This window comes from Prosopis cineraria, unplaced genomic scaffold (genome assembly GCF_029017545.1).
Source record: "Prosopis cineraria cultivar Desert tree isolate PC_DT_omini unplaced genomic scaffold, ASM2901754v1 PC191, whole genome shotgun sequence".
NCBI lineage: Eukaryota > Viridiplantae > Streptophyta > Magnoliopsida > Fabales > Fabaceae > Prosopis > Prosopis cineraria.
The window spans coordinates 40,084-53,901 of NW_026555518.1; the positions used below are offsets into that span (position 1 = coordinate 40,084).

Consider the following 13,818-nt stretch of genomic DNA (forward strand, 5'->3'; position numbering starts at 1 on the left):
GTCCTAATATTCAGACATCCTCTTACAAAATGTTTTTCATTAAAAAGATTCCTGACAAGCGCTCAATGGATGTGGAATTCTTGTTTAATCATTCATTTGCAGTTCATTGGATCTTACAATAATAATCTAATCACGATTCAGTCCTCCCCTTCACAAAACAAGCGGCAAAGGCACTACGGCTCATAACCACTTGATTCAACAGGGCCGGGTTTTCTGGATTGCCTCTCCACCCAGTTGCAGAAATACGCTAGACCCGCTAGTCATTGAATCCCCAATGCACCGGAGTTAATGATTAAAATCATAATAAAATCATAAACCAATTATAAACAAAACATTTCACGCATGTTAATCCAAATTTCTGTATTATGCTTTCTCAAAAACAATACAAGGAGGCAAGGAAATAGGAGTGCAGCTAGAATAACTTGATAATCTCAAAATGTATTACCTACCACTTGCTGTCAATGATTAAGGAATACAGAATATGCATTTAAAGATACAGGACCAGTTGTGCAGAACTAAGCAGCTCCACAGTGAGACAAGAGACAGTCTCACTCTACTTTGGCTTTACAATAACATGAAAACTCATCTGCAATTAGTTTTTTTTTTTTCCAAAAACATACAGCACCTAGCATTGTCTCAGGTTAGGATCTCATTGTGAGACACAACAGTAACTACTCAGTGACCTACATATATATATATATATATAGCTGAAGACCAAAATGTGTACCTAAATTATAGCTTAACTTGTGATAATCTAATCACAGTTAAATCAAGCACATGTGGGGTTCATTCCACAGAGAAGAAAGTCCATGTTCTTCACTTTCTTCCACAAATTAGGAACTTTCTTCACCTCGCAATCCTTTCCTGCAATATCTTCCTTCCACTTGAACCTTCGACTCAGTCTCTGCATATGAAGCCGAATCTCCAAAGCTATCCCATCACTGTTCTTGACCTTCTTCTCCAAACAGCCACTATTATTATCCTCTCGTCCATTGTAATCTCTTCTCAGAAGCTGCTCGTAATATTCCTTGTTCCTTTTCTCCAATCCATTGATCTGTGCCTGAAGATCTTCAATTTTCCTATGCAGCATGAACACTCTATGATCCTCCCTCATCTTCACCACACACTTGGCTAATTCCCCTGCCTTCCTCTTCACAAACATAGTCTCTGAGGCCAAGCCTTTGTTCTCTTCCACTAAAGCCTTTACTCTGAATCCCAAGCTAGCATTCTCATTCAGCAGAACAAGCCTCTCTGACTCCAAAACCTCAAGCAGGCTCTTCTGAAGATCTATTTTCCTTGAAGACTCCCCATACTTCTTCTCCATCACACAGACCTCATGGATCATAATCTCATAGTCCACGTTCTTGATCACAAGCTCAGCAACAATGGAATCTATGTCAATCAAGGGAGTGTTGGAGAACTTGGTTTGAGGAGGAGTAGGCTGCTGCTGGTAAGACAGTGAGCTTTCCATGTCAGAATCAACCTGGCTCATCCCACTGGCTGCTTCTTCTTGGTCTGAATAGCCATCTTCAATGGTTGAAACTTGAGATGAGTGTCTGCTATGGTGATGGTGGTGGTGCTTGTGTTTGGCCAACGTCTGGATGTAACGATCAGACAAGGTAATATAGCCATTGTACAGATCCTGCAAGAGTGTCAGCAGCTGAGGACGCTTCTGATAGTATGATTCTGCCCTTTCTGCAAATGTATCTCCCACTTCTTCATCTTCTATCCCCACGGTCAGCACCTTCATCCTCTCCTCCAGATCTGACATTGAACACCAAATCAGAAAGCAAGTAAAAGCAGAAGAAGAGGTGGAGGAGGAGGAGGGTAGAGAAAAGTTTTTATCTTGTGAAGGGGCAGTTGAATGTAGCTAACCTGATATACTCAGACCCATTGTGCTGGATGGATTTCCCAGTCAAGAACTCAAGATGAACCAAAAAGTAGAGTTAAATAGACCAGAACCCAATTAGGATGCTCTATAATTTAGGGGTAGAAGAAAGGGACAGGCCAACTAACAATGAGACAAAAGAAGGGAACACTGAGACAACCACAATTAATATAACTCAGGAAACGTTAGAGGAAAAAGTTAAAACTTCTCAAGGACCTACACACTATTTCAAAATGGGAATTTGAATTCACAAGCGACTTTGCTTGCAGATACAGGCTAGGCTATTAGGGTATGGCGTAGGACTGTGCTGCAACAAATTAAAGCACAAGTCAACATCATGTACCTCATCAGTGCATTTACCGAGTGTGAAGAAAAGTTCTTATCTTCCCCTCCTTTTAAACAAAAACAAAAAGGGGTTCTGAGCGATCTGAAGAACATGCACAGGAAGCGAGGATAAAAAGTATGGTCGCCGTAACAGATGCCAACAATATCTATTGTGTACTGCAGCAAGAAAACTAGATTGGGACCATTGTATATATATTCTTGCCTCACGCTATCCTCCGGTTTCAAAATTTAAACTTGAGAATAGGGTTTGAACTTTGAAGGGTACATGCAAAAGAACAAAAAGATTAAAAAGAAGGGAAATTTGAAAAAGATCAGAAGACACCAAGAGAATTTTTCTTCAGATTATGAGGTCTCAACATTCAACAACAAAATTGTCAAGGAGGCTGGCTCGCAATTACATAACGGGAACAGTTTTCAACGCAAATTCTTCACAAGGGTCAATATAAGTAACGCATTGGCCGAAGAAAAGGAATGGAACCTAATTTTTTAATATAATTGCTGTGTGCGCCGTTGTGGGCTTTAAATAATTTCAAAAAATGGAGGGGGAAGCGCGTGGGAGGGGTGAGCGTGGAGGAGAGAGAGAGAGAGAGAGAGAATCGACGTACGGAAAATGGTAATTGGAGGAAGAGCAACACAATGTACATAAGAGGGACAGATGAGAACTGGAGGATTCTTCTGCTTCTGTTGTTGATGTGATAATTGATTGAAGGATTTATTGCTCCTAAAAGGTTTCTCTAACCTCTTCTCACTTCTCACCTGCGAGGCGCATGTGATCTCAATTAATTCTGATTTCTTTTACCGGGGCTCTTACAAAAGTTAAAACATTTTTAATTAAATCTTAATACCTTACATTTATTTTAAATTTTATTTTTTATTTATTTTTATTTAATAAAATATATCATCTTAAAATAAATATAAAATAATTTATTTAATAAAATCACTTTAAATAAATAATAATTATATCTAAAAAAATTAAAAATATTTTATATTGTTAAACATTCAATCTCTTAAAAAATATTTCATATTTTTGAACGGAATCAATAACTTTTTTTTTTTAATTGTTAGTTTTTAATTTTTAATTATTCAAAAAACCTCAAATTAAAAATTTAAACTTTCAATGTTCATGATTTGCTATTCAAAATTTATATTCATTTTGTTAAAAAATATAAAATATTTTTAATTGAATTTTATTTTTAATAAAATAATTATCTATTTTTAAACTAACCTTTTTTTTTATATTTTCTTCTATTAAACACCTTATAATAAACATAAAGTTATTTATTAATAGGAACACTTAAAAAAATGAAAATAATTACACTTTAAAAGATTAAAAATACGTTATATTTTTAAACATTCAACTCCTCAAAACATGTCTTATATTTTTTAACATTCAACTTCTCAAAATATGTTTTATATTTTTAAATAAAGAGAGTACATTTAAATTTACTATTCAATATTCATGATTTTTTTTTCCTTAACATATTTCACCTTAGATAAAGGAGCATTTTTTAAAAAAAAAACAAGAAAGGTAAAGGAAAACTTTGAAAGTTATTAAATTTATCTTAAAATTAGATATTTTTTAAAACAGATACTCCCTCCCTTTAAAAATGATTTGATTTTTTAAAACACAAGCCATTTTTTTAAAACAAATAAAATTTTATTAATAATAATTATTCTAATATCACCTCTGATTATTTTACTTTTTAAGTAAATTTCTTTGACACTCTTATTAATAAAAGATATTTTTGAAACCTCCTCCAATCCAAAACATAAATTTTTTCCTTCTACTAATCTTAATTTAAAATATAAGTAATCTATTATATGTAAAAAAAATTCATTTTACCCCTTGTACTTATTAAAATAAATAATTGTGTAAATGTATCTCTCACTCATCATATAATAAAGTGGTAATTCAGATTAACGATAAAATAATAATTAAATATATTTTTATGAGAATAGGGATATCAAATTAAAAAAACTGTTTATATTTTGAATTAGATGAAGCATTTAATAAATTTCATTTATATGTAAAATTTTACCTAAAAAATATCTTATAAATTGCAAAGGAAAAGGTTACTTGTAACTCATGAATATGACTATTCATGTTGCACAAGATAATATTGGAATTTCTAAAATTTTTAATATATAAATGTACGATACTCCTTCCGATTAAAAATATAAAATATTTTTAATTGAATCTCACCTCTCAATAAAGTAATTACTTACTTTTCAACTAATCTTATCTTTTTATATTTATTCCTATTAAACACTCTACAATAAATATAAAGTCATTATTAATAAAGAAACTTTTGAAAAAAAAAGGTAATGATTATAATTTAAAAAATTAAAAATATCTTATATTTTTTAACATCCAACTCTTTAAAAAATACCTTATATTTTTAAACGAATGAAGTATATATTTTGATTTTCAATTTCAATTTTCAACTTGTGCTTTTTTTCCTCAAAGTAAAGAAAAACTAAAAATAACTATTTGTCCACAGATGTGGGCCAAGGGCCTATAAAATTACCCTATATTCATGACACTTATTTCTCCAAATTTTTTGGCATCCACTCTTTATAAAAAAAAAACAAACCAACAAATACGCTCAATTAAGCTCATTTTACTTCACTCAAGAAGGAAATTAAAATAAAACTGGGCTTATTTTATGATTAGGATAGGCATATGGTAGCATGGGTTAACACGGACTTGACTTACGGAGTCAAGTGAGAGTGAGAAGGAAGAACGAACCGATTGATACTACGTTGAAAAACGTAACGAAGTAAGAACATGAAATCAGAAACAAAAACCAAATTTCAGAGAAAAAGAAAATTTTAAAAAATAAAAAAAAGAAACCAATACCGGTAACGTGGGTGAGGAACCAAGAGGGCATGTTAACGAGGGTACAGTCCTTGAATCCTTTTGTAGATGACGAGAGGTGAGAATTCGAAATCACTTTGTCTTCTTCCTTTTGCATATAAACCAGGTTTGAGGTCCCCTCCATTAATGTTCTTGAGTCAAAATCACCCTGAATTTATCTTTTAAAAAAATTGGAGATAATTATATGCAAAATATGATAATATAATAGAGCAGTAAATAGAAAGCATTAAAACTAGACTCATTCAACCGATCAGAATACTTATTTGAGAAGATCAAACAATTCATAAATAAAACATATTATTAAACCAGTCAACACATGGTTCAACTATGAGTTAACCCGATTTGCATGATATAGTAATAAAATACTAAATAGCAAGACCTAATAATCATCCATGCTGGCATGCTCTTTGGGATTATGACCCTTTGCATTTAAAGCAGGCAATGACACAACAAAGGGGGGGGGGGGCAGAGCAGAAACACAAAAACATGAGAACGCAGATCTCAAAGAAGCAACTGATGGAGCACGGAAATGTTTTTTGAATGAGGATTTGTCAAATACCAATATATTAAACTAGTATTTTTGAATAAAAGTGGTTTTGTTTTCAGGCTCTCTGAGGTTTGTACGGGATCAAGGTGAATCATGTGAGCTGGGAAAAACAGGGACATTGGGCGACTGGGCACTTGCTCTGTTTGGCAAAGGGGAAAACAGAGGAAAAGGAAAGAAAGTTGGAAACTTCATGCAAATTAGGACACCGGATTGCTATACAACACTGACCCAATTTAGTTCCGAATAAGAATCATGAAAACAAGAGCAAATAAGAGAAGGGGAGACTCACCGGAATTTCCAGATTGATGGGTGGCAGAGAATCGTGACGGAGAAGAAGAGCGCTCGGAAGGATGAAAGATTAAAAGCAGACACAGAAAGAAGTAAGCAAGCCAAGTGACGGGAAAGAAAGGAATGAGGGCCAAGGCATAAATGCGTATAATGAATGCCACGTCACCAGTCAAGGGGCCATCACCAAATTCTGCACTGGAGTTTTTTTTTTTTTTTAACTACCAAATTTTTTTTTTCTTTACAATTAGAGCTGAAAATACAGATAAGTCCAACTTTAAAGACTTTGATTCTTATGGGCTCAGACTTGAACCCAAAAGCTTAATTTTTTATTTTAAATCTCATTTTTAAGTTCAGTCCTTATGTAAAGGGTTCAGGGTTGAGCCTCCAAGCACTTTTTTAAAAAATAAAAAAAATTAAATATTAAATATTATAAATTAATTAAAATATTTTGAAATTAAAAAAATTAAGATCCTCATAATTTTTTAAAAATTAAACAACACACATTTAGAAGTCTAGTAATAAAATTTAAATCTTGGTTAAAAATAATTTATTTTTTATAAATACACCAACATAATAATTATAAAAAAATAAAAAATATCATAAATTTTATACTATACACTGATATTTATTAAATTATATTAAATTAATTTTAAAATAAATTAAAATTAATAATAATATAATGCGTGTTGGATCGGGTGAGAAGGTCATTGGTTTTAAACATGTGTTCTACCAAAAAAAAATAATAATAATAATGTAATAGGATTTGAAGGACTGCCCGAGCCCAAGCCCGAGCTTTTTTTTACAAAGTTTATTAGGGCCAAGCCCTCAAACCTGATTGCTTTAAAAAAATTATTTTTAAAGCCCGAGCTCTTCTTTAAACAAGGCTTTCAAGTTCGGCCCTTCAGGCCCGACTTTTATTTCCGGCTTTATTTACAACCAATTTGTTCACAGTCCTCATCGTTCCTCCAGTTTTTAAGCCACGGTTTGAATTTTAATAGAATATAATTAATTAATTTTAAATGTATACATTATTTTTTAAAACATAAATATTAATAAAATTGTACATAATATTATTAAATTTGTGAATTCTATTCAAAAAATAAAATATGTTAATGTCAATATAATAATAATAATAATAATAATATAAATTTTAAACAATATGTGTAAAATAAAAAGAAGTCACGACCTACCAATTAAGAAAAAATATAATATGAAAGTTGAAGAGAGAGACACGAAACTCTCTGAGGATGTGACACATGGACTACAACACCCAATTTCAGAAGACTTCACTTCCCCTCGCTCAGTCTCCAACATGCAAAATAGAGGCTTACAATTTGCTGGAGGGGTATGGCTGGGATGTAAAATTTTTGACTGCCGACGCATGGATCTAATGTTAAAAATCGATTCTGATAACCTCCTCATTCTAGCTTACAGTAAAAATCGATTCCAGCCTTATTAATCAATTAATAGGATCTTGTGGTGTTTGGATAATTTTCATTTAAAAATTGATTATGGCTTAAAAAATCGATTGATCGCCCCTATCCAGACAGGCAGTCAATTGCGTTATGGTGTTGACTAAAAAAGATTGCGGTGTGTTGGGTTTTTTTAATGTATTTTTCTTTTTTAATAAGCTAAGAGCATTATGGTTATTGATCAGGACCCTATAAAAAAAACCCATATCCCCCAATTTGAAGGTAGAAAAATTTTTCTTCAATCTTTTCTTTATTTAAAACAAATTTAAGTGAATCTTATCTCAAAAACTCACAGGAGGTAGAATATATTTTTTAAAACTTACAGATTATTGATCAACAAAAATTTTATTAGATATGGAAAATCAAGCTTTGATTGGCGAGAGGTGGGAATAGGCCAAGTCTTTAATAGAGGCTTACAATTTAGCTTATTTCAAGTCCAACTTAGCTTATTTATCAAATAGATTCAGCCTTTTAATTAAACTTATTTAATTAAATAGATCAAGTTTATTTGTTCAAGACCTAACTTACGAGCTCAACAGAGTAGTTTATTTACACACATTATGTGTGTCTCTCTCTCTAATTTTATAATTTAATTTTTAATCAATTTATTCTTTCTTATTTCTAGTTATGTTTTCAATCATATTGAATTTATATATTAATTTTAATTTTAATGTTGCTATATTGTATTTTAGTTAGTAAGTTCTTTCAATTATTATATATTATAATTGATAAATCATGTTATATATTGTATATTATAATAGTCCTAAAATATATTTAAAACGTTTAGAACTAAAATGCGAGCCCATTTAAAAAATTTATTTTTAAATAGGTTTTTTAAGTAGGTTTTCTTGTTAGGCCGAGCTTTAAATAGGTTCAAACTTGGACTATAATTCTATGAAAAAAAAGCTTTATACAAATTTTAAACCATACTCATATCTTTAATTCACTATACAAATTTAAATTTATTTGATCAAATTTTAGTTCAGCCTAACATATTTTCACTTTTAGATATAAGTGTAAACAGAAAAGGCCCGCCGTTTAATGGGTTGGGATTTTCCTTGCTATATAATATTGGCAAATGCAACGTTAAAAAATATTTGCTTGGAAATTTTGGGAGTAAACGATAATGTTGGGACAAAACTTGAGCACTTCGCCGTATGAATGCAGGCAGGGGAATGACGAATAAATAAAACATCGAATTTTGGGCGCAAGCATTTTCACCAATTCCAAAACATAGTGCAGCGTTTTGCGTTCAAACTCTCCGTGTCACGGCTCGTGTTATGCCTTGCATCATTGCGAGCTCTACATCTATCAGGCCACATCATCATCACCTGATGCAAATGTTGTCAAAATTAGGACCCAGTTAAAAACTCCCTCAACATCACGAGGACTAAGTTCCTAAATTGAAAATATAGGAGGCTGGTTGAAAAATTGAAAATATAGATATTGATTTCTAAGTTTCTAAATTTTTTACTAATATCAAAATACTTTACCGAAAAAATTGTAATGCAAATGTTAGAACGTGCAACGCATACCATGAAATATGGCACAGATATGTATCAAATACTATTTCAGATTTTATTATAGGATACCTTTTAAAAAAAATTTTTTGTTCTTAATATAAGACACTTGGGAAAATATTAATTATGTTTTTTAACATTAAGTCTATTTTAATTCATTAACTATAAGAAAGAATGTAATGAAATTTTAAAAAAATCATTTAAATAAGGGTAAGATTGTAAGTTTATTCTATTTTTTAAAAAATTAATAATTTAATTATCTTTACTTAATTTTGATGAAATTATTCGAAATATTCTATAATAGAAATTGGAAAAGACTGTAATATATGTTTACTCTTTTAAAATATCAGTGCTTTATAGAACGAAAGGTGCTCGTAGCTAAAGATGAAGGTAAGGGGCGACATGGCGAAATGCAATGACCTGCAAGTTCGAAGGTTTGAAGCTTTGAGCTGTAGTTGTAACAAAAATGGATGGACAAAAATTGAGTTGTTATTTTTATTTTTCTTCATAAGGAATAGAGCGTTTCAATAATAAAAATAATCTTTTCAAGGCTATCGAGGACAAATAGTTGATTCAATGTTTTAAAAATTGAACTAGGTGTTGAAACAAAAAAATTGAGGGATCTCAATTTTTACCATCTAACTAGTTAGACCAATGATCAAATTAATAATATGATAATTGAATAAAAAATAATGTTAAATATATATAATATTCATATAAGAAACAAATTCACAATATGTTTAATTATTAATAAAATAACACAACATGGTCAAAAATAACGTGATAAATTATCATTTCATAAATTGTTAAATTTAAGTAAAGTTTTGTAAATTAAATATAAATAGGTTCAAAAATATTTGTATTTATACCCATAGTCAATTTGTGGCGCATGTTAGGCCAATAAGGCAACCACCTTACGTTTAAAAAAAGTTCACTCGTACACCCTATATAATCAGTTTTTATTTTTTCTCATTAAGCATTAATCTTAATTATATATCTCATATAATCATTCATTATTTTTTTAGTGCTTATAAAATATCATTGACAATACTGGTAATAGTTCCTATTGTTGAAAGAAATTTTTTCTAAAAAATGTATTTAAATCTCATTTAAGATCAATTATATTACAAAATAAATTAAGTGGATTAGCTATATTATTTATTAGAAGTGGAATGTTATAATTACTTAATTATGAAAATTTAATATTTAATTTTACAGTTCAAAAAACTAAAAAAGTGATATAAAGATATAAAAATAATAATACATTAGGTTTATTAGATAATTCGGCTTTAAGCCCCAAAACACCTTCACATGGCCTTGCCTATAGTTAGCAATATTTTCATAGAAAAATGATCACAAATATATGATATATATGTGAAGAGTCCAAAAATAAATTTAACTTTTAGTAAAGCCAAATTTTTAAATTTTTCTGATCTTTAAATTTTTTTAACATTTTTATATTACTTTTAGACTAGTTCAATTTTTTAAAAACCATTTTAATTTTCAGCTCAATGATAAATTAACTTCTATTCAACCATAAAAATAGTTGGTCCAAATAGAGCCATTGATGACTTCAACCAATAATTCAATCAATTTGATCATTTGACTCTTAAAACTCTGGGTAGACCCCTTTTAATTTTTAAATGCATAAGGATTGATATTAAAACTCCAAATCACTTATTTAAATAACAAAAAACTCACCACTCACGCATAGCTCTTTTTTCTTAATAAAACACACCCAACTTCAAGTGGTAACAAAAATAGAGTTATAGGACCTGTTTGACAACCCACTCTAAAAATAGTTTTTTGTTCTTCAGAGTAAAAGAACAAAAAAATTTATTTGGTAATGTATTTTTTAAAATTGTTTTAAAGAGCAAAAAAAATGAAATATTGCTCTTGAGAGCAGAAAAATGTAAACAACTTTTAAGTGTTCTAGGATTATTGTTTTGGAGAATAAAAAAATAAAAAAATTCTTATTTTTATTATTTTTTGTTCTTAAAATATGTTTTACAAAACACCAATTCTTAAAATAATAAAATAAAAATAGTTTCAAACAGCCCCATGAATGCAACAATTGTGAGGCTTCAATTTGTTTCCTCACATATATCCTTCTATTGGAGACAATTAAGTTTAAGTACAATTGAACATTAAATGTGAAAGCTTTCTTAATAAAAATTTAAATTTTAATTTATCATGTTATAAAAACTTAATCTGTTTTTTTTTTTTTTTTAACTAAACCTACCTTGTTGATAACTTCAATCCTAAAGGCTCAAAGCTAAAGAGTTAGTGTACTCGGCTCTTGCTGCATCAACAATTTGGGCCATTTGTTTCCCTGTCATAGTCCAACTCCGTATTGTTACGAAGCCCATTCAATGTTGTTTCTTTATAAGTTGTTGTCCAAGACGGACCAAAACCTAATAGGGCATAGGGACCCACTTAAAAACTGCTTTACTATTAACTAATTTAATTTCAATAAAAGCCAAAGATTGAACCATTGTTTTTGACCACAGCTCAAGAAAGCAAATAAATATGCTGACTTTTTTGCTCACAAGACATTTCAAGATAATTTAAATTTACTCATTTTAAATTATCCACCATCGAGATGTAGATGCTGTTTGAAATCTAACATAATTTGATTTGTGATCTCCTCCACACAGGTTCTTCGCAACCTTGCATTTTAAAAAAAATCAATAAAATAATATCATTGCCCAGCTGATGGGATTCATGGGAATATAATGGCAGGGAATAAAATAGAATGAAATTCAAAACAATCTCATTCTTATACTTGTGTGGTGATACATTCTTGAATTAATGTTATGATCATCATATTTACTGAAAACATGAACCTACCAAGGGGATGTGCAGTACTTATTTAAGGTAACTAATTTGAAGATAAACCTATTAATTGTGGAATGATTTTGGGTAAATAACTATGGCTTCCCAAAAGTTCAATTTTTAATTTGGAGGTTGAGAAAAGTAAAAAAATAGAAATATAGCAGAGAGGGGCCTAAGATGACGTGGCTTCATCCTCGGCGTTGTTTTGTTGCATGGTCAAATTTTGTCTTCTTCGCAAACTCCACTCCAGGTGAACAAGATCAGCTGTTGCTCAATAATAATCAGGTGTTCCCCCAACTCCATAGGCCCCCAATGTGACCAGGAGCTAGGTCTCGTTGACTAGGTTGGGCTAGACTTCAGTTGAGTCCAAACCCGATTCCACGTGGCCTGGGTGTGTTCACACTCTCACATGCACAAAATATATATTTCTTTTTCTAATTTTAAATAAATTTTTAATTTGATTTTTAATTTTATAAAATATTTTTTCAATCATCTAACTCTAACATTGATAGTTTTAAATAATTATTTTTATATTAATAATTGTTATATTTAAAAAATTAAACTTATATCAACGTCTGAAAATATTTTATTAATATTTAAAAGTATAATATAGGAATTTCTTACTGATAAAACTAAAGCTGTTAAGGTTACAGGATTGAAAAAATAATTTAAAAAAATTAAGAGATTAAAATAAATTTTTTTATAAAATTAAAGAATTAAATATGTATTTTGATTGTTTATTAATATTAATAATTTCATGATATTTTTTATAGTGCATACCCAATAAATTACTTCGTTATTATTGTGAAAACTTTTGAAAAATCAATATATTTTTTTATCTAAAATTTAATTTAATTTTCTAACTTAAATTAAAAATTGTGTAAGAACAATGTATAACCATGGAATTTTTATAATTTTAAAATATTATTTTTGAACATAATATCATTTTTCAAGGGAATATATATAGTTTCAGATGGAGATAATTGAATGTATAAAATTAATTGTTATTTTATTTTTTTTTAATTTATTTCATACCTTTTGAAAACAGGACTAAGACCTGCCCTTTTATAATAGGTTAGCCTAATCCGGTGCATAATTATAAAGATGATAGTTAACCCGGTCTTGCCAGGCATCTATGCACCCCTAATTTAGTAATATTATATAAAACAAAAATATATTTAAATGTAATATGTTCATGAAAATATTAAATCGGTACACAATAATACCGCTTAAAAATTCAAAACACCTTCCTGAATTGGAACAAGTTAATCGAAGGATATCTTTGAGCATTCACATGAAAAGTTGTATTGTGTGTGTGTGTGTGTGTGTGTGTTAATAATGCAGCAGTAGTTATTAGGTGAAGTGGAATTGATGGAAAAAAAAAAAAATACGTAGGTTATTAATTAATTAGAAAGAAAGCATTATTTGGGGGAACATATAATATCAAAGAATTGACATCAGAAGCGACAATGTCATGTGATCATTGTTTGATTCGTGGATGGAATACTCAAATATCCACGCTCGTCTTTCTCATGTTGTCTTCTGAGTCTTCTGATGCTGATGTTTTATCTTATCTCCATTGTAAATAATTATTTGGAAAACTTAGTAATAAATCCATCCTTGGGCGGCAAAATTGCGTTGGAGAATTGAAAGACCAAGATGCAAGCAGATATACTTGAGATTTTATGGCTATCGGCTTGCACCCTGCTGCTTTAGTCTTCCAGTACAGTTTTAGTTCCAAAGAGGGATTTACTTAGCAATTTTTCTCAGTTGATTTAGTATCAACATGAAGATCATATATATATATATATATATATATATTTGTATGTTTTCCTTTCATGCTTTGCCTCCTTTTTGTTGGTCCCTTCAAGTTACCCTCTCTGATTATATTTATAAGACATTTAATTTTTATTGCAAGTTTCTCCTTTTATCTTTTATTAAATGTTGGTGAAAAAAATTATATTATTAAATTTTGTATACTTAATAAGGAAAAGTTTAACATTTATTAAATTAAATATTTATTTAAAGTTAATGTGTTTTAAGAT

General features: G+C 29.9%; 1 protein-coding gene across 2 annotated transcripts; it reads right to left on the reverse strand.

Annotated features, from left to right (window-relative positions):
- Positions 1-346: 346 nt before the first annotated feature.
- On the reverse strand, positions 347-6,036 carry LOC129295806 (kinase-interacting family protein-like). 2 transcript variants are annotated; one of them, XM_054934381.1, is made up of 3 exons: positions 5,948-6,036; positions 5,094-5,269; positions 347-1,764 (listed from the first exon to the last, which is right to left on the reverse strand). In XM_054934381.1, exons 2-3 carry the CDS (start codon positions 5,233-5,235, stop codon positions 770-772), a joined length of 1,137 nt encoding a protein of 378 aa, XP_054790356.1. In that variant the 5' UTR covers positions 5,236-5,269; positions 5,948-6,036; the 3' UTR covers positions 347-769. The 2 variants fall into 2 exon arrangements, with proteins under 2 accessions (XP_054790356.1, XP_054790357.1); XM_054934382.1 differs by lacking the exons at positions 5,094-5,269; positions 5,948-6,036 and adding an exon at positions 1,876-1,977.
- Positions 6,037-13,818: the final 7,782 nt, after the last annotated feature.

Bases quoted from the DNA above. Each gene is read 5' to 3' on its own strand.
- LOC129295806 (XM_054934381.1), bottom strand. From the start codon at position 5,235: ATGGAGGGGACCTCAAACCTGGTTTATATGCAAAAGGAAGAAGACAAA. The intron at 1,765-5,093 runs GTATTGGTTTCT...GTTCAATGTCAG, and splicing joins GTTCCTCACCCACGTTACCG to ATCTGGAGGAGAGGATGAAG.